This window comes from Dasypus novemcinctus, chromosome 29 (assembly GCF_030445035.2).
Source record: "Dasypus novemcinctus isolate mDasNov1 chromosome 29, mDasNov1.1.hap2, whole genome shotgun sequence".
In the NCBI taxonomy this organism is placed as follows: domain Eukaryota; kingdom Metazoa; phylum Chordata; class Mammalia; order Cingulata; family Dasypodidae; genus Dasypus; species Dasypus novemcinctus.
Window position 1 is genome coordinate 13492289 of NC_080701.1, and position 26006 is coordinate 13518294.

At 38.5% G+C, this 26006-nt stretch overlaps 2 protein-coding genes across 9 annotated transcripts in view; one reads left to right on the forward strand and one right to left on the reverse strand.

The window, feature by feature from the left end:
• Positions 1 to 24663, reverse strand: part of PURG (purine rich element binding protein G) — a 32881-nt gene extending 8218 nt beyond the window's left edge. The window contains exons 1-2 of one of the 2 annotated variants that reach the window (XM_058290112.2): positions 24570 to 24649; positions 23468 to 24337 (exon numbers count right to left, since the gene is read on the reverse strand). In XM_058290112.2, coding sequence (XP_058146095.1) covers positions 23468 to 24331 — 864 coding nt within the window. In that variant the 5' untranslated portion in view covers positions 24332 to 24337; positions 24570 to 24649. Of the gene's footprint in view, positions 1 to 18963; positions 24338 to 24569 lie in introns of those variants that run through there. The other variant, XM_058290111.2, reaches the window with a different exon arrangement.
• Positions 23873 to 26006, forward strand: part of WRN (WRN RecQ like helicase) — a 186284-nt gene continuing 184150 nt past the window's right edge. For 3 of the 7 annotated variants that reach the window (XR_011647751.1, XM_058290103.1, XM_058290104.2), the window contains exon 1: positions 25099 to 25393. The gene's annotated coding sequence lies outside the window, so the exon portion shown is untranslated. Of the gene's footprint in view, positions 24113 to 25098; positions 25394 to 26006 lie in introns of those variants that run through there. The other 4 variants (XM_058290105.1, XM_071212637.1, XM_058290102.1 and 1 more) reach the window with 3 other exon arrangements.

Sequence of the window (26006 nt, forward strand, 5' to 3'; positions counted from 1 at the left end):
TCAAGTGTCCGAGAATGGGATCCATGACTAATACTCCACAAAGGACATGGGTTTTACATCATGAGTACTGAACTAAAATAGGATTTTTTTTAATGGAGGACAAAAAGACAAATGTTTTTATGTACATACTATACGTATTACCTCTAAGAAAGGATGTAAACCATCTTATGTTTAAAAAGTATCCTAGAACAGAAAAGGGTTACTGAGTCAGATATAATGTTGTGAAACTATTAACTTATGAAGCCATAACATGAATAAAATTGAGCTCAAATACTACTTAAAAGTTATCATGACAGTATGGCCTTACTCTTCTTTGGTTCCCCAAGGATGAGTGAATATTGGTGGAAGACTATACCACTAGTAATAAGAGGAGAATGATTGACTAAAACATTTAGGCCAAAAAGAAACAAGATTTTTGCCATAAACTACTTGGTACAAATCAAGTGTATATATGGTATGTCTCATTTATAAACCAAATATTTGGACGCCAGTGGTTGTGACCTAATTTATAACGATTATCTCACCACTTCAAATCTAAGAAGCCACATGTACATCACCTTTAAAAAGGCTGCCTTCAGAGTCAAATATCAAATAAATTCCCAATTTCCTACACTAATAACGTATTGTACTCTCTGACAATTCTAAATAAATAAGTGAGAAACTCTATTGGCTCTGAGAAGAATATAGTAATATCCTGAATGGAATTTATCTACAAGGGATGCCAAGTATTTATCTGCAAAATTAAAACTCTAATCAAAAGGCAGACAATTATTTTTCCAATTTATTTCTTTCTGTAATTCCAAATCAAATCCATCAAAGGCTTTTGCTGTCCCGAATCCATATATGCCACACAAAGACACATAAAATATGTAATTTTCCTACTCATTATGGTCTCCACCTCTGATTAGAGAAAAAAAAGAGAAAAATGTAAGTAATTTCCCTCGCACAATGCCTAGACCATGGGAGAAACTTAGCACATATTTGTTAAACAAATGAAAGAAAGCTCTCATTTCTCTTGAATCCTTATTTCTTACTTCACATAGTGGCTTCTTACTCCTCATTACAAATCTTGTATGATAAAAATGGATAAAAATCATAGGCACAAACTTAATTAGGAAAAAAAAAAGCAATGCTAGGAATACCCTAAGCCACATATCATCATTGCTGTTAACACAACTGCTGACATAAAAACTGCATAAGTATATATTGACGCAATTGGAAAAACAACAACAACAAAATGTGACACAAGATGTCTTGGATCCTTGGCTATAAAATTTTCCTTTTAAAACTCAATGACAGCAAAGGGCATTGTATTTGATTATCTGGAGTGAATAATAACACTGTAAAGATTTCTGAGAGAGGGACAGGTTTAAAAGATCATAACTATCAAAGGAAAATGGAGTCCCAAGTGCTAGAAAATGGAAAAGATACAAGATTCTATGCCACGAGTGAAGGCCCCATGCCCAGAGGCTAGTCTGTCAGAGCCTCTTTTTCGAAGTCACGGGGCCTAATTTATAAGGGTTTCCTTACTACCCTGAAACCAGGGGTTGAAGTGTGAGCTGACTTCCAAAAAGCTATTTTTTTCCCAGTCAAAATGCTCCACAAACAGCTGCAGTCATAACATTGTAAAAATATTTTCAGCTTTAAAATAAATGGGTGATGGAGCAGATGTGGCTCAAGCAGTTCAGTGTCTGCCTCCCTCGTGGGAGGTCCTGGGTTCGGTTCCCTGTGCCTCTAAAGAAAAACAAATAGACAACGAGCAAGAACAAGGAACAGACAGACGAGGGAGCCATCTTGGGGGGGAGAAATGCATCCTTTAACAGGGGATGACTTGTGAATTATTAGGTCAAAATAGAGGACAGAAATAAAGAATGGTGGCGGACTTAGCCCAGTGGTTAGGGCGTCCATCTACCACATGGGAGGTCCGCGGTTTGAACCCCGGGCCTCCTTGACCTGTGTGGACCTGGCCCATGTGCAGTGCTGATTCACGGCAAGGAGTGCCGTGCCACGCAGGGGTGACCCCCCCGTAGGGGAGCCCTGCGCACGGGGAGTGCGCCCCGTAAGGAGAGCTGCCCAGTGCAAAAGAAAGTGCAGCCTGCCCAGGAGTGGCGCCGCATACACGGAGAGCTGACACAAGATGACACAACAAAAAAAAAACACCGATTCCTGTGCCGCTGACAACAGAAGCAGACAAAGACGCAGTAAATGGACACAGAGAGCAGACAACCGGGGTGGGGGGGGGGGGGGAGGGGAGAGAAATAAATAAATAACTCTTAAAAAAAAAAAAGAAATAAAGGAAAAGCAGTCATTTTAAAAAATAATAAATGGGTGAGAAAACTCTTCTATCTCCGAGAAGAATAGAGAAATACCCTGAATAAACCCAAATATTATTTTGAAGCAAAATACTAGAGAAGCAGACATTGGCTAGCGAAAGGACCACTTAATAAGGTCTAACTCAAGTTCTGAAATGATGAGTTAAATCACTTTGGACAAGTCACATAACATTGTTAGTACTTTTCCTATCTGCTATAAAATGAGGGTGTCATATTGCTCCTTTTTGCAGGCAAAAATCAAATCTCATGTAAGATTCAGACAGGGACTCTCACGTTGTAAAGTTACTATGGGTACCTACTCCACTACTAAGGATCAGTGCTGGGGCAGTCGGTCCCTAAATCATGCAAACGCCTAATAATCAGCTTTTGAAAAAAGGAAGCCGTGTGGTTCTGCATTCCTTCAGCGCTCCTCCAAACCATGCCCTGATGTTTCCCAGTACATGGATAGCTTATTCCTTTTCTTAGGTGTCTTTGGATGAACAGAATACTTTAATTTTGAGGAGGTCCAATTTATCATCTTTTTCTTTTATAGTTACTGCTTTTTGTTTCCTGTGCAAGAAACTTTTCTCTACCGCTATACCCTACAGTTGCTGTGGTAAAAAGAATTTTGTTAAGGTTTTGCATAATGTCATTACACATTCTGGGGAACCATCCTTTTTTATGGTTGGGAAGAGCTGCAAATGATTTTAATATTTATTAAATGCTTCTGTGACAATTTTACTAACAGTTTCATGTATCTTAACATGTTTCATTTTCTTGAAGAGGCTTCTGCTTGACCATAGATTCTGTGAGGGCAAAGAGTATTACCTGTTCTTACTGATGTATCTTCTGTGCTGAGTTTACCCAGCACTTAGTGAGTATAAGTTGAGGGCTGAATGAGTGAACTCTCACGGCAATTTTATAAAGTTAGGTAGCTTGCACAAAACTACAGAGTACGTGAAAGAATTTGGACTTGAACTCAGGACTGGCTGACACCTAAGTCTATGGTATTTACTATGCTGTGCTAGGCTACCGAGACCGCCTGTGCACAGAGACCCAGGACGTAACAGGACAGCTGAACTTACTGCTCCTTCTGAAGGGGCAGAGGAGATCAACTGGAATTATTGCCATTTTATTCCTTTCACAGCAAAAAGCAAATGTGAAACTTCTATTAAACTCCTCCTTGATAATTCTAGACACGCTGACCCAGCTTTTTATGTCTATATAAAAATTTGTGCAGATTGAGCCTATATGAAATCTTTTTGGCCATAGAGATATAGGGATAGATTAATTGAAACTGCGTGTATGAATTCAAAATCCAGCTTTCTAATTCCTCAGTGATGCTACAAAACTATGATTAACTGGGAATGCCAGGGGAGCAAGGTCATTTATTGGATGGAATTTTCTGGTTAACAGAGCTCTAACTACAATGTTTTTTAATCCTACTGAAATATTTCTAACATGTATTATTGTGAGTTTCTGCTTTAATAAATACAATGATCACAAATGAATTTGTTTGTTTGAATGAGAACACGGCAGTGCTCTAGAGTCTTGTTAAAAACTATAATCACTGCATAATGACATAAACGAGGATGATGTGTGTTCTTCAGTTAGTAAAACCCCAGAACATCCCTTTCAAAAAGGTTTCTGAAAAGGCTGCTTCCAATTTATGGGGCCATTTATCCCTTGCATAAGAGTGTAGGGAAAAAAATCCACTAGTTGATTTTTAATTAATGAATTTACTATGCAAATGGAGTAGTTTTGGCACTTAAATTCTCTAATAATATTTTTTACTACTCTGTCATGAAGGTGTCATCACAGAGCTGTGGCAACTAAAGAGGAAGGGGTCCGAATTCTAGTGTTGAGGATCAAGTTCTAGAAAGGTTAGCTAAGTTGAAAAGGTCAGGCAATAAGACTAAAGACTCAAAGACTTGCAAGGCAAAGAGGCTGATGTAGAATCTAGGCAGGTGCTTTGTGGACAGGTAGGTGCACCAGTCTACTGCCCGATATATGCCTTCCCCCAGGGCCAAAACTATGGTAGACTGACTGCATACTCAAGTCTAAGCATGTGATGAAAACAGGAATATACCTGGAATGTATTTTAAAAAACAATTTACCTTAGCCATAAAAACGCATTTGATGTTACCAAATTTTGATTTTAAATTTACCACTTAACATTTCTATAGCACTAACATGAAAATTGCAGTGGCCTTGCTATAAACCTTCATGTTTTATTAGGTTGTTAATGGGTCTCAGTTTTCTTCATCTAAGTGAGGATAGTTATATTGAAACTAAGTGAGCATTTTCATCTGGGTGAAGTGAGAAAGTATGTGAAAGAACTTTGAAAAACATTTCAAATTATATGTAAATAAATCCATATGCCTTTTACATTTAATTTAATTAGAAGATATTTCACAACTAATGATCTGTTAAGGGAAAACTTCTGGGAAAAATGTATCTTTAGTATCCATAGTTAATTGAACTTATCTGTTAGTAGCTTTTCATTACAATGTCCCTACCATGAAAATTATTACAACTGCTGATTTACTAACACAGTTGGGGTAGAACCAGGCTTATTTCATTTGGATAAGACATTGGTGAGATATTCCTCATAGCTGAGAGCATTAATAAGAGTATTGTAAATTCAGACATATGAGGAGAAAAGGTGTTTGTGAGGACACTGTATATGGCTGAGAGTGAAATAAAATTTAAGTGAGGATCCATACAAAAGCCTAGGTCAGGGAGGCAAATATGTGCTATTTATGCTACTACTCCTGTTTTCCTCAGTCATCCTCAATTCAACCCATAAGCCCATAGCAGAAATCCCAGCCGTCTTTTGTGATGAGCCTGAGAAGGACTCCACATCTTCATTCTTGGGCTCTGGAAGTCATTACCACTTGAACACAGTATACATAAAAGACGAAACAGCTTTTTTGGTCCCCCCCTTTTTTTTGAGGTACCAGGGCCAGGGATTGAACCCCAGCTCTTATACGTGGGAAGCCGGTACTCAACCCCTGAGCCATGCCGGCTTCCCTGAGTTGATTGTTTTCATCTGTTGTGTCTTTTTTTTTTTCAGGAGGCACTGGGACCTCCCATGTGGGAGGCAGGCACTCAACTCTTTGAGCCATATCTACACCCCAGAATTCTTTTAATCCCAGGACATCAAGAGAGATTTAGAACAGGGAGGACAGAATTAATGTTTAAAAAGCTATCATTGTGGGAAGCAGATATGGCTCAACTGAAAGAGCATCTGCCTACCAAATAGGAGGTCCAGAGTTCAAACCCAGGGCCTCTTGGCCCATGTGGTGAGCTGGCCCATGCGCAGTGCTGTTGCACGCAAGGAGTGCCGTGCCACGCAGGGGTGACCCCCATGTAGGGGTGTCCCATGTGCAAGGAGTGCGTTCCACAAGGAGAGCTGCCCCGTGCAAAAAAAAAAAAAGCACAGCCCGCCCAGGAGTGATGCTGCACACACGGAGAGCTGACGCAGCAAGATGATGCAACAAAAAGTGACACAGAATCCCAGTGCCGTCTGACAAGAATGCAGGAGGACAAAGAAGAACACACAGTGAATGGACACAGGGAGCAGATGGGGCGGGGGGTGGGAGGGAAGGGGAGAGAAATAAAAATAAATCCTAAAAAAAAAAAAATAAAAAGATACCATTGTTATTTCTCTAGATTTGCATCAATGAATTGTATTTTGAGCACTGGAGCTAACAGAATGTAGATAATTAATCATTTTAAAGGATAAATTATTAAAGGGAAAATAATACAATCCATTTTATAATACATAGCTTCAAACACACTTCTCATTTGTACCAATGCAATACTTGGCATGTGGTAGGTGCTCAAATGAATATCTTTTAAATAATGCCAGTTTGATTAGGTTCCAAAAGCTGCTCGGAATCAAATAATTCTGAAAATGGCAAACTTAAAGCTGACGGCAGTTGGATATTTTCTACTGCAAATTATATATTCCTAGTCCCTAGCACAGCGCTTGGCATGAAGGAATCATTCACTGTGTAGATCGAATGAATAAAACAGCATCGTTTCTCTGTTAAGCAAGGAAAGAATATTTGTGAAGTAAAATTTAGGATATGATGGACAAAAAAGAGTCAATATTCTACTGTAGCTTAAAAATTAGTGAGCCAATCTTTGAAAAAAATACACAATATTTCACGTCAGGTTTTAAAATTACCACTTTCAATACCACTTGTTGCTATTTTGATTTATCCATTAAGTACTGTGATTTTGAAGTAAGATTTCAAAGGCAGTAAGGAAGAGTGGTGATTAAGGGTAAGATAGATGATTTAAGTAATCAGCACAGTGCTAGATGGAGAAAAGAACACAAAAGAAGGACCAGTCTCTGGTTTTAAACTCAAAGTTAAGGAGACAGGACTTTCAGATGGCTAAGTAAAATATTTCATCTAATTTTGGATTCTGTGTCTAAAAAATTATTTTGAACTGGAAGAACAGCCTATTTGAAGCTTTTGGTGTACAAGACCAAAATGCAAGTCTTCCTTATATATATATAGGCAGTATAAAAAGGGGACTGACAAATTAGACCTAGACACAGCACACAGAACACAGAACTGAATTTGAAGAGTGCGAAGAAGGAAAAGATGGTCAGTAAATGTCAAATGAAACAAATAGGAGGTGGCGAAAAATGAGAAAGGGGCACAGAAGGAAATGGACGGTAAGTTTAAGAGCAGTTTTACTGACTCCAGGGATATAGAAATTGACAGGGTATTCAGATAGAGGTATCTACGCTGACCCAGTGCCCTCAATTTAAGTATTGGTTAATACTTGTCCAAACCCAGAAAGCAAGCCCAGAGGCAGGGCTTCTGAATGATAATGCAGAGGCCCTATCTCTATCTCACTGCTGCACACCACAGGGGCAGACCTGAGACCGTAAGGGATCTTTAAATTCCATGGAGGCTTGAAATAACAGTCCAAATAATACACAACTAAATTTTCTGGCTTTATTAATTACAGTACGAACACAGTGCAAATTACTTTTAGCAATCACACTTATTTTAGTTGGCAGTTATTTTGTAAAAAATCGACTAACTTGCCCTTTAGAATTGAATTCTTGAAAATCCAGTTTAAGGATCAAGTTGTGTTTACCTAAGACTGATGAACTTTTCTACCTAAAATATAAAAATTTCCATCATATAAAATACAGATTGCATGTAACGTCTCAAATCAGATGCAAGTCACTTTAATGGGGGGTGCTGCTTGAATGACAGCTTGGTATACCATTACATGTAATATTTCGATCTTTACCAGACAAAAGTTTAGAATCTGGGGAATTTTCAGGCTGGAGTTCACTATATTAAATGAAGTTTCCTACTGGCAAAATACCAGAAAGCCCAGCTTCTGTCAGAGACCACAAACAGAAAAAAGGAGGAGGTTACGTTCTGGATGATATTAGTTGCGTGTTCTGAGGATCATATAGTAATATGTGAATTTCTGTGGTTTTAGGGGTGAATAGTGAGCAAAGAATGTATCATAGTGAGGGGAGCACTGCAAAGATCAAAAAGGAATTATGTAGTGTTACTGAAACAGGTGCACTACAACTCCATTACATCTTTTTAAGTCAAGGGACTTTTTTCCCTGACTAGGAAAACAATTTTAATTTTACAATGGAAATCAAAAGAAACGATGAGATTCAATTATAACGTATTTTCTTTGAAATAAACATTATCCACATGTTGCAACAGCTCATTAAAGAAACGTCGGGAAACGGACTTTGGCCCAGTGGTTAGGGCCTCCGTCTACCACATGGGAGGCCCGCGGTTCAAGCCCCAGGCCTCCTTGACCCGTGTGGAGCTGGCCCATGCGCAGTGCTGATGCGCGCAAGGAGTGCCGTGCCCCACAGGGGTGTCCCCCGCGTAGGGGAGCCCCATGCGCAAGGAGTGCACCCATAAGGAGAGCCGCCCAGCGCGAAGGAGGGAGCAGTCTGCCGAGGAATGGCGCCGCCCACACTTCCCGTGCCGCTGACAACAACAGAAGTGGACAAAGAAACAAGACGCAGCAAAAAGACACAGAAAAAAACCAGACAACCGGGAGAGGGGAGGGGAATTAAATAAATAAAAATAAATCTTAAAAAAAAAAAAAACGTCGCTTAATAAAAAAAGAGGTTGAGGAAAGTCATTCTAGTCTTGAGGGTGAAGTTGTGAGGGTATGAAAGAGAAATCACCTGGGGATTACTCAGTTTGGAAAGACTCAGACCTTTTTGGTTGTGAAATCTGAAGAGTATGCAGCCATTGTTATATGTCAAATAAGAAGAGTTTCAACTTGACTTGAGGATATGGGGATAACCTGGCATTCCCAATGATCATTACCCAGAGAGCTAGCCAAGATGTAGTACAAAATTTTAGATTAAATACTAAATTTTATGTATTTAATCCCTCTGTTTTAAAGTGAGTCCTATATATTACTTGTTAATAGTGCAACCAAAAAAGCATCATTCAATGTGTTATGCCTGACAGAATTACAACTTCAGCAATTCTGCATGGAAAAAATGATAAATGAAAAAAAGGATGTAAGTCCTCAAACTACCCGTATCAGAATGAGCAAATGGAAAGCGGATTTGGCTCAACTGATAGAGCATCCGCTTACCATATAGGAGGTCCAGGGTTCAAACCCGGGGCCTCCTGACCCGTGTGGTGAGCAGGCCCACATGCAGTGCTGATATGGGCAAGAGTGTCCCCCACGCATGGGGAGCCCCATGTGCAAGGAGTCCCACAAGGAGAGCTGCCCCATGTGAAAAAGCACAGCCCATCCAGGAGTGGCGCCATACACACAGAGAGCTGACACAGCAAGATGACACCAACAAAAAGAGACACAGATTCCTGGTGCCACGACAAGAATGCAAGCAGACACAGAAGAACACATAGCAAATGGACACAGAGAGCACAAGACAGGGGGGGATGGGGAGGGAAGGGGAGAGAAATAAATAAAAGATAAATCTTAAAAAAAAAAAGAATGAGCAAAATGCAGATTTCTGAACCCCATTCTGGACCAATCAAATCAGAATCTCTGGGAATAGAGACCAGCACCTGCATTTTTAATAAGCTATACATACTGTTTGAGAACTAAATTTAACAGGAAGAAGCGGATATCGTGTTAATGGATGTTAGAACTCATTAGAGACAAATATAGTTTTTAATGTTTAAGGGTGCCCTTGATGATATTATCATGACTATGATCTCTCGAGTTCCGCAGAGGCAGTGGAGTTTCTCTGTTGTTTTAAAGGCAGGATTAATGGATTAAAACAGTATCTTTGAAGTGTTAGAAGAAACACATCCCTAGGTGAATCACATGATACTTTGTGCTTCAAGTGCCAGCTGTCTGGCTAAGCTTGAATTTTTTTAGAGCCACAATGAGAACTTTTATAGCTCTAAAGTAGGGATGACAAATAGCAAATAATTGGCATAAATGCTTTTCTCTATCTCCCCCTCCACGTGCAGACTTCAAATTTTGAAAGTAGCACTTTAGGACAATCAATTGTAGTAACAAACAAGATGGAAGGGGTGGACAGTTTTGGGGTCTCTCTCTCAACACACATGTATGTATGTAAAAATACTTGTGTGTGGGAGTAATATTTGCTTAGCTAAATATTTAGAAATGTATAATATAATAAATATAGTTTAGAGACTTTGGTGTAATATAGTTTATCTTACTTAGATCTCTCTATAAGAGGACCTATTATTTGTCCATTTGATATTTGGAGATATTAAAATATCACTAGACTGGAAGAACTGGTAAGAAAAAGTGGATTTGCAAATGAGAACTGAGTTCCACATTTACAAAGCTTTGAAACTCTCCAGGATAGAATCATATGTACTATTTGTAGCAATAATCAATTTACTTGAAAACTTGTTTTCTAGAACAGAAAATTTAAGATAAAGTTAGCAGACTACATTGTTTCTTTCCATCTTAAGTTAAATTAGCAGTGAAAGAAAAAAAATGGAGAATGGAAAAATATAGTGGTGCATCAACCCTTTAAAAAATTTAATGTTTTTATAAAGAAACACTTTATTTGATATCTAATAATCTGGTTTTCCAATATACCCTACCATCCCTTATTTCTTTTCAAATATACCAATATCAAGTACATTTGAAATAGCAATATTAATACTAAATTTCTTCCTCTCCACAATCTTTTCAGAAAAAAAAAAACTGATTAAAAGTGAAAAGCTTCTTACAAAAATTATAAAAGCTAGACAATTTTGCAGGGCAAATTTCATAAAACTAGTCTTAACTAATCCATTAATTTGTAAAGTGTAATGAAAATGTGAGAACTAATTTGTATGCTGTTTTGTAGTAACAACAGGTTAGAGGAAAGGATAGGTTTTTCCCCTTAATGTTTTCAAAATAATACTAGAAAAATTGAAATCACACTTCTTTATCCAACCAGGAAAACTAACAAAAGACCTAAATATACAAGTTTCAACTACTGTTTCCAATAAATTCTGAATCTATTAGAATTGAATCTTCTAGGTAATAACAATTCAACTCGTTTCTGATTAATTCCCTTTATACATTTTTATATTGAGTGTATGGTCTCTGCTTTAAAAAATTCTAGAAATAGGCAAGCAACACATTTTTTTTTGAAGTTTGCCCCATGTTGAGCTAAAACCTGTTGTAAGTCTATTATAAATCCCTATGCTGTCTGAACCTCAGATTATAATTCTAAGACTAAAAAAATTCTTTAAAAAAATCTAAAATTGAAATTGTAGCTATAATACAAGCAGTATAGAAAATTTAAAAAAAAGACAGTGCTTATAATTATGTTTTTGAGTTTGGGGCAGTCTCTGTTATGTCAGGAGTAGGTAAATCTTTTTCACAATTAAGAACTCATTCAGTGTTTTGGAGCACTAATCAGTGAAGGAGAATAATTGGAAAGAGAAGTTAATGAACTTTCAGAACTGCCAAATTCTATGTATGAATAAATTTAATATTTGTGGTAAGATGTGATCCACTAGAAAAAAAGCTATGAGGAGGATTAGGTATCATTATATATATTAATTATATATCTATCTATATTATATGGTTTTATTAATTTTAATAAACATTGTGTTACAGAATGTCCACAAGGCAAGAAAACATGTAGTCAATTATTTTTAAATGTTAGTTATGTTTTCAAAAATATGCTCAATGAACTTTCAGGTAAAATATCTCTAAATTTAAAGCAATGGGTACAAAGTTAATATGGATAAAGTACCACACATATACTATAGTATATGTATAGTATATGTATAGTATATGTATATGTATAGTATAGAGTTCCTCTATTATACACATACAGATCGAAAACAGGAAGATGGTAAAAATATTATATGCTTTTAAATGAAATTAGAATATTTACCATTTATCTTGAGAGAGAAGTAATTGCCTCAAGCTTTAGCTTTTTCCTTCTGCATACTTAGCCTGCTCTAGAATTAGGAACTCTTTGAGCTACAAGATATATGTCACAAAATGTAAAATTAAGGAACTGAAATAAAATAATTCCAAGTTCTTTGAGTCATAATATTTAATATTCATTAAAGCTTGTGCTAATAATTCTTGAGGAAACCATTCCCTTTACTAAGCTTCATATGTTCATTTCTATCAGAATTATATAGATAGCTGTCAAAAAATCAGAGGGATTCAGAAAGGTCATTAAATGTAGTGAAAATATAAAAAGGTAATAATTTTTTACCTAAACTGTAGGCAAATTATAAACATGCTTAAGATTTGCAAACTTATCAAGGGAGAACGTGCGGCACTCCGTGTCATCTTTCTACTTGGATGTGACTGCTGTGTTGACAGCTTCTCCTTCATTCTTCCTCCTAGTTAAGGGAAAATCCCATTGGCCTAGAGCAGTGGTTCTTGTAAGTGGTCCGCAAAGTAACCCCACACAACTGACCAACTGCATCAGAAACCCTGCAAGTGTGGCCCAGGTGGGTCATTAGGCCCTCTGGGTAATTCTTCTTTACACTAAAGTGTGAAAAACACTGGCCTAAAGTAGTGGAGAAAGATACGTGTTTGTAAATAGAGCAGTTATTCAGTTTTTTGCCGTTATGGGAAACAAGAGAAAATGTGACAACTAATATGAAAAAGAACAGAATGATATAAGGAGCGTAAGATGGGAAAAAGCTGTAAAAAATCAATGCAATGTCCACTAGCATGGACAATACTCATTTTCAAAGCTATTTAACATAACCAGTTGTTTCTGGTTCAAGAAAATAAAATTAAAGGCCCACAGTAAGCAGCTGTGTCTCCTTTCTGCCCTTCGGGATAGTCCTGGCATGATCCATCTGCACTCTCATCATCTGATGCCTTTGAGAAATTACTTGCATTTACATGAAATATTTAATTGGGACTTCAGGTTCAGTCTGTGAACTACAATAAAAATCAAATAACTTGCACTTATTAGCACCATACTTTAACCAAGAAGATGAAGCCTCATAACAGTAGGTGTCTCCTTTTTGGATAAAACAATTTCCAGCAATCTCAGGCAAATGGATTTATAGTGGCGATTGGGAGAAGGGTACATAGTGCTTCAGTATAGTCAGGTGTGATCAATTTCAAAGCATTAAGGCAGCCTGGACGAGCCTTCAATAAGTAATAATCAGTATTAAGAAATCTCAAGAGGGTTTCCTCTTACTGCCACTTTCTCTTTTAAAAATGGTGATGATGCTACTTTTCTAGAGCTTAAAATCTTTTTATGTTTCAGTCACACCAGTCAAAATGTTTTCCAAAGATCCACTTTGTATTGAGAAGTTGAAGTAACTGACCTTTCAGTTCATATTATCCCAAATTAGTTTTTTTCCTCATCCTGAACTGTTGTTAGGGTAAAAGTGTTAATATTGACTGAACCAGGAGTCCTTCTTATGCTCTATACATCCAGCTAACAGAGCAATTTCTAAAATTTCAAAGACTATTTCTAGTTTTTCATTTTTTGTGTTTCAATTATCACCTGAACACATAAGTAGAATGGAGTGGGGCCATGGAGGTGGGAGCAATTAATGTCCCTACCCACTTCCAATAGGGTAGAGGTGAGAGAGGGAGGACAAGAGGGGAGGAGGACTACAGGTGACGGAGCTTGAGATTTCTATTTTCACACCTGGATTAGAGCATGGTATATTCTCCTTGCAGATTTACTAAACAGCAATCGATAACAATTCCATAATGAATGCAACTAAACCTTCAAAACACAGTTCTATTGAAATTCTAAACTGACAGTTATTAGTATAAATCACATTGCTAGTATGAAAAAACTAGAAATAAAAGGTAGCAGTTTGAAGTAAATTAGCAAACTATAAAAGATGTTTCAAATCTAGGAATTTTGTATACATTCCTATCTTCACTACTAATCATTGTCTTATGCTTTTTTGTTTGTTTATTTTTTTGGCTGGGTAGTTTTGGCACTTAGGTGTATTCTTTTGGTAAAGTGGCTTGGAATATTTGAAATGGGAAGCTGAGGGAAATTTCTAATCAATGGCAAGGGCAAAGAATTGCCACACAATGATTCTCTTATGTCCCACCAAGAATTCAAACACTGAAGAAAAAGCAACCAAGAATCTAAAAAGTATCTGCTATTTTGAGAACAGGGAGGAAAGAAGAGAGGAAAAAAATGTCTATAACAGCCAATTCACTCTACAAAATTTGTTGAAAACAGACAGACCAAATTGCTACCCAGAACCACCACTGGGCCAAAGATATTTTTATCTTATACAATGTTTCTGCAATAGAATTTTATGTGCATAGCTATTTTTGCAATTGGCAAAATACACGTGCATATACATTTCAAAATACATTTCCTTAACTCTTAAACAATGTCTTCAGTTACCAAAAAAAACCAGGCAGCAGTAGAAAGGTAAGGGGAGACAGATGTCACTCCTTTCATCCTCTGTACTGGCAGTTCTAATGGCACTCCCTTTTGGAGGATCAGGGTGCCTAAATCAAGGTCTCCAAGACAAACACCTTAAATGCTGCTTCTCTTTCTCTCCAATAATCAGCCTTTGGAGCATCTTAAGAAAAAAAACAACCATTACGATGTTTGAACTTAGCTACAGGTCCTCTAAAACAGAACCATACTGTTCACAAGGCAGTGTCCTTCCTGATTTTCTTTGATAAAGGTTATTTATAATGTAAGATGTTCAAGAGAACCAAGAAAAAAGGGTCAAAGGTAGTATGTGATTTTCAGAGACCAGTGCAATGATAGTTAGTTATGTAATTTACAGTTATTTCAGGGACAATGACATTTCAGGAAGAGATGTTAATTTTGTAAATTCACTTGCAAATAAATTAAATTTTATTTTCACTTGCTATGTAGTTTATAAGAAATGACTACAGAATATGTAGGAACAAGTGATGCTTCTTCTGAAGAAAGTAGTACAGGTATTAAAATTTTTAAAACTTAAAACATAGGATACTTGTGTAGTTAAGTGTACAATTTGGTCATTAAAAGGGCTGGAAAAAAATTCTACTTTGTGGCTAAAGAGAGAATACCATGTTGTAAAACTGACTTGTTTCTTTGGGTGTCATCATGGGTTACTACATTATTTTAGTTGTTTTTAATATAAAGAAAGACACTTTACAATTCTGGTATTCTCCATTAATTTTTTTTCTTTCATACTCCACTGATAATTAAAAACACATTTAGAGTAGGTGGGAACCTTAGCTTCTAGCATAAACTTGCACATTTTTCATTTCAAGAAACCATCCAAAGGCACTTAAATGCCTTGTGTAAGGTCAAGTCATGCATTGGCAGAATTAGGTATTATTCTTTCTCAAATACTCAAAAGTTTAAAATAAACAGGGATTAAGTTTTGAATATGATATTTCTCTTATTTCTGTTAGATTTATTTCTCTTTTAACAGATAATCAAAATAATCAGCCACTACTTTTCTCTATTTGCTACCTCTAGGCAACAGGCTCATCAAATCCTTATCAAATAATAACTAAAATCCTGAAGAACCATTTTCTCTAAGTAAAAATAAAATAGTTTGGAATACAGGAGTGTTAGATAAAACAAATTCTAATTTTAATCAGATCAAATAAAATAATCAGATTTAAAACATTATGATGACAAAGACAAAAACCAACAAAAACCTTTTACCCCAATCTTAACTTTAGGCAACTCTTTAGTTTTATCTACCAGAAACACTTTTCTTAGAAAGGGATTATATCCTCTTTCCTGAGTTCTATTATTTCCCGGGAAAAATGAAAACTTTGATTAGGACAAGTCAAGTATATGGGGATGAAATGAGAGGACAACTGCTATTCAATCTTGGAAATAAGTCAACATTAAAAAAGAAACTATATTCCATTTAAATGAGTAATTTTCTTCATAAAGTAACTCACTGTAGCAGCACTAGTTCTTTATGAATAAAAATTTATCTACTAGTTGATGCTACTGTCCTCAACAAGAACGAGAAATTTCTCACAAGGGAAATGTGAAAGAGGGAGAAGCTTGAAGTTTAATTTTCCAGAAAAGCACCAACCTGGGAAACTCCTTGATTCAGGATGGGAAATTAATGTTTTTTGTAACCCCAGTTAAGCAAAATTCCATTCCTGAAGGAGAATCCACCTTCTCCCCGAAAACATGTTCTTAATCTGAATGCATTCCTGTGGGTGTGAACCAATTGTGAATAGGACCATTTGATGAGGCTACTTCAGTTGTCACCCACCTCATTCAGGATGGGTTTTAATCCTATTACCAGAGGCTTGATAGAGAAAGTCACAGTGGAAAAAGCCACAGGGAGCAGCCAGAAGCCGGCAGGCCACAGAACCCACGAGAGAAAGAAGAGACCATCATGTGCATTGCCATGTAACAGAAAAGCTGAGGACCAAGGATGGCTGGCAGCCAGTCCCAGGACCTATCTCTAGGGAGAAAGCATCACCTTGCTGATGCCTGGCTTTGGACTTCTAGCCTCAAAACTGTGAGCCAACAAATTCTCACTGTTTAAGCCAACCCACTCTATGGTATTTTAGCAGGCAGAAAACTAAAATACTTCTGACTCCTCTCTTTAAATAAGGAGAAATACATATAAAACATTTTAGGCTTTAAGAAGTAAATATAGGAAGTGGATGCGGCTCAAGCATTTGGGTGTCTGCCTACCACATGGGAAATCCCAGGTTTGGGTCCCTGTTCTTTCTAAAGAAGAGGAGTAAGACAGCGAGCCAACACAACATGATGATGATGCAACAAGATGATGACAGACAGAGAGCAGACAGGAAGTGCAAAAAAGAGGGGAAGGGAGAAATAAATAAAATCTTTAAGTAAATGGGAATACTTAAAAAGTAGTAAATATCTGGAAAATCTTTACCAATTTCCCAGATTCTGCAAAGGCCTATGAGTTTTAACCAAAATCAAAGAGGCAAACCCTTTATGCTTTTAAAATAAAAGCTGAAGTGAACCTAATTTGTATGATAGTGAATTGTTGGATATATGACATTACTCATTTGTCAAAACCCATAGAACTGTATAAACAAAGAGTGAACCCAATGAAAACTATAGATTTTAGTTACTATATTGGTTCAAAAATTACAACATACCTTACTAATGCAAGATGTAATTGTGGAAACTGTGCATGTGTATGGTATCATAGGAACTCTGTACATTCTGTGTAATTTCTCTGTAATCCCAAATGCTCTTAAAGTTTATTTGAAAAAATAAAAAACAACAAATAAATGCTTAAGTCGATCCTATTTTCTAATACTGCCTCTTTCATTTTACAAGCACCACCAATTATGGAAATAGTATTCTAAATTTATGCAAATACTTTTAATTTTAAATATTTAAACATTTTCATGGAAGTTAAGGATGCCATTCCATTAAAATCCTCAACCCACATGTTCTTTAGTATATTTCTAATAGTGTTGGCTCTTTTACTCTGGCTACTTTAATTTATACCTAGATAGGATTTTTCAAGATTAAAGTATGGGACTTCTAATATTTCAGAGCGTACTTTGTTTTTGGCGGTCATTAGAAAAGTGACCCTAAAATGCACACTTGTTGGGAATGAAAAGAGAATTATGAATTTTTGTTTCAGAGGGAGGAACTATTAGAGTGGTTTTGCTTATATTTTCAGGAGAAATGATGTTATCTTCATTTTTAAACAATTTTTACTATTTTATATTCTTTCAGCAGAGAATAGAGACTGATTTAGATGTACCTGCAACCTAAAAGCTCCTTGCCCCCTCCCCCCTAGTTTTTTTCTCTTTTCTAACATCATCATAGTCATACTGCCTTGTGGTCTTAAGGATCCCACTAGACTCTGGGTCCTTCCGCGGGGAATCGAGGCTTTGTTGATCAGGACCAGTGTTATCCTTCTGCTTAGACTTGGGTTTGACTAAGCTGTTAAATGAATTCCTCATTAATAACCATGTACCTTTTTCCTCAAAAAAGGTACAGGTTTCGTGTTAAAGATTTTAATGAAGTCATAACGTAATCTTCTACCATAGTTCTAGTATTCATTTAATCTTATAATGGCAAGGTCTTTGGATAAAATTGAGATAATAGTAACAGACTTAGTAAAAAGTGACTAAAAGTGATAATTTGCTAAAGCTTTTAAATATGGGTGTTTTTCATCAGAGAACATAGTTAATTTAAGACACTTGGTTAAATAATCTCCTATCTTGCCACTCCTGAACTGTATTACTTCATGAAAAGGCCAATACTTTTTTGAGGGAGGTAAGAAGAAAGCACAGGAAGGCAGGATGGCTGGGAATACGGAAGGGAAACTAGTAGATTTGTACATTTTAAAATTAATATATACATGCATTTTCATTTTACATAAATACCAATGGAATTCATTCCAAAGTTCCTTGATGTTTCCTTGGTGTAATATAGTTCAAATTAAATAACATGTTGTCTAGATCGAGCATGATATCGAAGAAAAAATAAAATGTCCACTTAAAATGGCAGACCTAAAATTGATACTATTAGGTACAGGATAGTGTATATAGTATGCTTTCACTTGTATTTTTAAAAAGAATATTTATATATATATATACACATACATATATGCTTTTATATGCAGAGTAACTGGATACACAAGAATTTGGTAATATTGGTAGCTACTTTTCAGTTTACCCACATCTGTAGTGTTATATTTTGTACTATGTGCATATACTCTTCATTCAAAATTATTGATTAAAAACACTACTAAAACAAATTAAAATTTTTAAAAATGTCAAAATAAGAAAAACACTCATAGTTTTATATTACCCAAGAAAATATATCACTAACATGTATTTTGTTTTCCTAAGATCTACCTACGTATATTTGGGTATATTTTATGACAGAGTAATTGTGATCTAAAAACCCAATTTCCATATGACATTGAAATGGGAAAAATACATTTTCCCTTCACATCATTGCTATAGCACTGTGGACTCTACATTTAGATAGCATGCCCACATGCTTTTATTCTTCCTGTGATGTGCTAGCCATTAGCCACCATTTCTCTATAAAACTCAAGAAATCTTTAAGGAAACTTCAGAACTATTTTATGAATCTTGTTTGGTATTGATAAATATTATACCTGTATTATTCTGTAGGCAGAAGATCAATTTTGAATTCTCTTTGTGGAGTACTTTAGATTTATCCTGCCAAAGATATCTGGTGTTTGGTAAAGACAGACTTCAAACCATGTGGTAACTAAGCAGAGCCCTTTTATAAAGCTTGGAATAGGGTTTCATAAATAGTTTCAATGAAAGATATTTAGAAATAAACAGAATAAAAGAATATCACATTTGTGAAAAATTACTTTCAGAAAACCACTTGAAAAACTCAAATCAAGCCCTATTCATCAAAAAATGAAAATAAATTATAAAACAAAGTTTAAAGGAATGTTAATACATACATCAGCTTCCAAAGATAGCTGCTCATTAAAAACAAGTATCTGAGGGTTTATCCCAATCTTATCTTCTTCAAATTGTGCAGCTCAGATAATATTTATTTTACTGAAAATATTTGCAAAATTACAATATAAATACATGATTATATTGATAGGGCGACCGATATATAACGTATTCTTATCCATATATATAAAATGAATGCAGCAAATATAGCACACTCTTGATGATTGCTAGTACACAGTGTTTTTTTGTAAAATACATACAGCCTATCATTAAGCAACAATTACCTAGTTTTCTAATGCACATCTTAGGAAGTTTTTAGGATAGAAGGATACACTAAATCCCCCAATACCCTTTTTAGTTGGTGAAAGTCAGTACCTCTGCAAATTTTGAAATACTGTATTTATTTTAGCAGTTGTTCTTATGCTCTTTGCATTTTCTTAACTTGAAACTTTATTTCTTTAGTCTGGGTATTTTCTTAATAATGCCATATCAACCAACCATATTTTAAATTCCAGTACAGTATCATGTACTGTCTTTTCACTATTACCCAAACACATAACAACAATGAAACAGGATCATTAAAAAATTTTTGCCTGTACAAGTTCTTAGAATTAACTTTCAGGGTATTATGGGGAGTCTCAACTACATATAGTCTCACCTGTAACTACTAGTCTGTGCTAGAAATTGCTTTGTATTGATTCTAGTCCTTTAAGAATACAAATATGAACTCTTAAATTCAATGTTAAATATATTTGGGATTTGTTTCAAAAGCATCATCTACCTTCTCCATTAAATCAATTTAATGGAAACCTGTTAACTACAACAGCTCCAATATAAATATAAGCATGCAAAAGATCACCTTATAGATTCTAACTACAGTTACTGAGACACATTCCACCTGTCAAGTGGCATAAATGTACATCTGATATATACAAAAGATAAAGTGCATTATTAAATTAGTGAACTGACAGATTGTCTGCCTGGACTATATAGCTTTCAAATAGACAAATGTGAAATTCTCCCATTAGAACCAATTATTTCAAGAGGTTCCAATTAGCTTTTCCACCCTGTCTTTTTTTTTTGGCCATGCTCTTTAGTGCAAATAAGCTTGTGTTTGACTCAAGTTTAAGGGACATGGCATTTCGGGGCTTTAACAAGGAAAATTATAAAATGTGGCAGAACTTCGATAACTTTATAATACCTTGCATCTTTTGCATATAAGCAACAGATTAGTGCTGCTTGCAACTGCTAGGAGCATACTGCCAAGTATTATGAGGAACCCGTTTCCAAATTTCATATTATTAGCTTATATTATTACAGTTTTGAGTCTGTACCACATTATGCTTGAATTATTGTGTGCAAACATCATCAGTTTTAAAATTATACAGTGAACTAGTAATTTTGGTTACTAACTTTAGTGCTCGTTTTTTGACTTCTAAGAGTTTAATGCCTTTAATGTCATCAAGGCAGAGACCCTATTATTTTGAAGAATACCATGTACACTTGTAGCTTCCTTTATATTATAAATGACATAAATAAAATATATTGCAGATAAGAATAGAAGCTTATTTTATAAGATACATGGCAATACATATCCTAATACTGGAGTTTTGAACTGGATCTTACTTGATAGATTATGGCTAATGAACTGTTGGGAATTTTAAGTATCAAAAAATCATAGCATCATTTTACTCTCCAATGAATTATACATTAACTATGGAAAAATGAAACAAAAGGACTGGCAGATGGCTTATTGATTCTAGAGTGTAGCAATTGCAGGTACATATGTATCTATCCAATTTCCAGCTCTGAGATGGCACAAACTTTGAAGTATACATACAAGGTAAACAATTTGGCTGCTTAACTAATTCTTTGCTTAACTAATTAATGCAAAATTAAGCTAATAATATTTATATACAATGAATTAAAGGTATTTATCTTTAAGTGTGACAGTGTATGTACGTGTGTACGTATATACATATGTGTGTATACATGTATACACACACTCCAATATTATTGGATTAAAAACCAAAAAAAAAACCATTTAGAACTAATTGAAATAGATATTTCAGAAAGGAAAATCTGAGACAGAGTGTACAGTCATAGCAATAGTGATAGGATCAAATAGTGGGCTAGTCACAGCTCCAGTGTGCCAAAATCTGACAGGTTGATTGTGATTAATAGGCACAATGATGGGCAGCAATAACAATCAGTAGTACAGTAATTCAAGTGCACACCATTCCTTCATATACCAAAAACTACTTATTAGCAAGCCTACACAGTTATTATACAGTTAGGACTGTTTAAAAGGCCTTGCTACTTTTAAGTCTCAACACCCACTATGTGCTATTAACTCTAGTACTAACACCGTCTTCTAACCTTCAGATGTTCCATAGTGATCCAGATGGTCCACAATTACAATGAACTAATGAGATTCTTTCATACTATTTGAGGAAACATGAAATACAATCTGCAATGTATTTGGGGAAACCTCTGGAAGAAAAAAAACTTGTAATAATTTTGAATTTCTTAAATAAAAGAAGAGCTACATTCTGATCTCAATCCATGCAGCCAACTCCCATCAATGAGAGCTATATTTGGGGGTTGAAATCAGCGTCTGGCTCTTAAATATGATAACATGGACTTACTGTGGAGGAGGTTGAATAAAGCCAAGATAAAAGACTATAATTTCATTCAGAATGAAATATAGCTCAACAGATGAAATTTCAGTTAATACAGGGTGGGTTGGTACACATATACATTATGAATATAGCACTTTTTAAAAAAATTGTTTAGTGTTGAAAAATTACTGTGGCACTTTCTGGAAAGTAATGTTTAATAAAGGTAAATGGGTGAGTCTTATATAGTGTAAACCTCTAAGTATCATAAACAGCACCTTGGAAAATGCCTGAATTTTCCTTTCAAACATGTTTATACCCAATCGTCAAACAATATTTTTCCTAGCCTGAAATTCTGTATTTTAAATGCTTTTTAGAAAAAAAAAAAAGCTTTTTTTTTTCTGGAAGTATAACACCTGTAAAAGTCAGGTTTATATTGGAAGTGTTGATGAAGTTTTAAGGGTAGTATTTGCAAAAGTGCTACAAAAGTATATTATTACGGATGTATTTTTCTATCAGTTAACTGGTGCACCAACCCCTCTGAGATAGTCCTAAAGAGGAAGCATTAAATAAACCACTTTGAATCCATGAAATATTCTGGGGAAAAAAATCTCACAACCTTCAAATTAGCATGAACAGCCAAAAGAGCAAAATTTCCATAACAGAGCCATAGGAAGAAGCCTCCCACTCAACAGTACATAAAATAATTCCTGAAATTTTGGAAAATCAATAGGGGTACATGGTACAATAAACAGAGGTGAAGATGGATTTGTAACTAGCTCAGAATAACCAACTAAAACTCTCCCATAGTTTTGATATGGCAATTATAAACTGCAGGGTTACCACAAAATTTGAAATAATAAAATACTAGAATAACTTTTAAAATACTATAACACTGCATTGCGAAGTTTAATTACCTAAAAAGATTTTGATCCTTTAATGATACTGTTTAATATTCAGTTACCTAACGGACAATTAAGGTATTTCTACTTTCATTTTTATAAATAAATATATTTATAGTATGCTTAAGGTCAACTTCTGTTTTCTGTGGTAACTGTCCTACAGCTAAACTTAGCAGCTTTTAATGAAGTAGGATTGGAATTCTTTTTTTGGGAGCTTTGTTAAATAGAAATCCACACTTCCATATTAAATATTTATCTTTTTCAGGATTATGTCATAGTGCAAGGTAAATCTTAGTTATTGTATTTAGAAGGTCAGAATGTCACATTTTGTGCTGATCTGCATACTTCAATAGTCTGAAGCAGTTGAAGCAGCTAAACTATTTAGCTCTGGGAAGGCTGGAATTCCCATAAGAATTATTGGCATATCTACGTATAGCATAACATGAGAATCAAACTCCTTGAAGTATAATTTACTAGAGGTATGACTAAAAACAAAGGGCCAAAAAAGAAGGAAAAACTTCTTCAAATGATTATGGATCAGTACTTCTAGCCAATTTAGGGTTTAAAATTTTGCCTGATGGAGTTCACTTTCACTCTAGTCGAGGCATTCTTGTTCTTCACCACTGGCCCTTCTGCCATCCATTCTCTTTTCTTTATGGCTGTTGCAAATTTTCCTCATCTCTTCTTCATACTTGATAAAATTTTCCCCAAACCTTGTCCATGCTTTGAACGGAACAGTAATAGTATTACGGTAAGGTGGCCTCACCTCACTTACCTTCAGGAAAATGCCATATTTATTAGAGCCCACATCAAAGTAGAACCTTTTATTGTCCACTCTGAAAGAAGTCCCCTCTGGGAGTTCAAGCGGGTCATCGTCTCCACCTCTTCCTTCTTCTATGTCCCCTTCGCCATAGTCTTCGATGAGCTGAACCAAGGCATCCCGAAACTCAATCATTCCTTGAGCTGGGAGGACAATAGTCTGCTCCTGGCCCAAACTGTGGCCAAAATAACCTATCATGCCAGTCCCCCGCATCACGGTTTGTCTAATCCTTAGGAAGCGACCTCGCTGGTTTTCCTTTAGGTCCAGATAATACTTCCTGTTGTCCCTCTCTATGTAGTCCGTTTTGAGGACACTGTGAGGGTGCTCCTCGGACCCCACAGAGGCCGGCGGGGAGGGGGCCGGGGGCTTCCGCCTCCTCCGGGAGCTCTGCTCCTGGCTGTGGCCGTGCTCCTGCCGGTGGCCCTTCAGGCCCAGGTGGGCGTAGTGCTCGATGAAGTCCCCCAGACAGTCCTTCAGCTCCGCGGCCACCGACAGCGACAGGGTCAGTTTACTCTTCCGGATGTTGTCCTGCCGGCCTCTGCCTATCCAGACTTCGGCGATCTTGAGAAACCGGCCCCGGGAGCTCTGCTTCACGTCCAGGTAGAACCTCTTTTTCTGGATGTCCACTCGCTTGGAGGCCAGCTCCTGGATTTCGGCCGCGCCTCCGGCCTGGCCCGGGGCGGCCGAGGCCGCGTAGTGCGGGTAGTGGGAGTGCGGGGCCTGGGGATAGAGTCTACTCTTGCTTAGGCCGGAGCCCCCCACGGTCTTGCCTCCGCGCCCGCGGCCGCCGCCGCCTCCCCTTCGCCTGGCTCTTTCCATCTTCAGCTGCAAGTGACAGACAGACACGCGGGGCGGGGTGGGGGAGGGGTGGTGAGAACAATCGCGGGCCGCCCTCGGCCCGCGCCGCCCCCGGGACCCCCCGCCGGGCCTCCCGCGCGCCGCGCGGCTCCCGCCTCAGCCCGACGGCCGGCGGCGGCGCCCTTCCGCCGCCCGGGCCTCCCGCCCGCCGCCCGCCTCGCGCGCGGCGGCCCCGGCGCCCCGACCCGCAGACACTCACATCAGCCGGGCCATCGCCGCCGCCGCCGCCGCCGCTGCCCTTCACGACCGCCGCCGCCAGCTCTCGGCCCCTCCGCCGCAGCCGCCGCAGCCGCCGCCCCCCGCCTCCTCCCCCGCCGCCGCCGCCGCCGCCGCGCGCACTGCCCCCCTCCGGAGCAGCCGGGCAGGGGCATCGCCCGCGGCGCCCACCGCCGCCGCCGCCGCCGCCCCGCCTGCGGCCGCCGCGGGGGCCGCCGCCTCCTGCCCGCGCCCGCCGGCCACCGCGGGGGAGGGGCGGGCGCCGAGGGCAGCGGGGCGGGGGCGGGCCGCCGGGGGCGAGGGCACGGCCGCGCTCTGCCCCTCGGGGCGCGCCCCGACCCAGGCCCGCCGCGAGGGCCGACGCGTGAGCGGGAGGCGACCCGCCAGGTGTGAAGACGGGACCGAGGCTCGGGGCGGAGGGAGTGTTCCGACTTCTCCAGATTCCGCCGGGATGGAGGGCGCGGGCGGAGACTACATCTCCCGGCGTGCTCAGCGGTGGTGGCCGGCCCTGCGCATGCGTGCGACGGCGCTCAGGCCGGAGCCGGCGGGCCGCGGTGGGAGGGTCGCTCCGAGCGCTGGGGGAGGCCGGAAGCGGGGCCGGCGCGGAACCGGGCTGGGGAGGCGCGGGGTGGGAAGAGTGCGTCTCCCGGAGCGGGTGTGTACTTTGTGGACCAGTGACTCTCCGAGTGCTCTGTGCGGCGCGGAGATAAAGTTCGTGGAATTGGGAGTCCAGCCTGGCCCTGCTGCTGTGGCGCTCCGCACGTCGTCGCCTGACGGAGAAGACCCTTAGCACCCGCTCTTCCCAGGGTAAGGTGTCCCGCTCACTCTGCGTTCCCCGGGCCCTGCCGGGGGCCGCCAACTCCGCCCGGCTTCTCAGGCGCCGGAGGCCGCGGAGCAGGCCTCTGGCTTGCGTGGGGGAGATTCCTGGAAAACCGACCTCCCCTCCCCCTGCCGAGCTCCCAGGAAAAGGGCGCGCTTCTCCGCACCGCCCGCGCCCTGCTTGGGGGACTGCTTTCCTGTCGGGGGGCCTTAGGATTCTGTGCTAGGGGTCCTTTTGCTGCTTCAGCTGTTGAGCCACTTCATGTTTTCCAAAGTCGAGGGCAGCAACCTGTTACTTATCAAGTTATGTTGGCTTTCTTAAATTCAAGTCATTCAGTCCTTAATGATTTTTTTTTTTCCTTGCTGGATCTGAGTTGTTCTTTGGGGAGATTACCTGGATAGATTTGAGTATGGAAAAATACTACTCCCTTTTGAAGAGGGTAATAAAATCCTTAGGATGCTAATTTCTTAGTCTTTGGTCCCAGTACTTCAGGTTTTGTATAGTGTAGTATGTTAATTTTTTAGAGTCGGAGTCAGAATGGGTAGGTTCAAGTTTGGATGCCATTGCTTACTGGTTGAGGTTAGCTGTAGTTACCCTTTT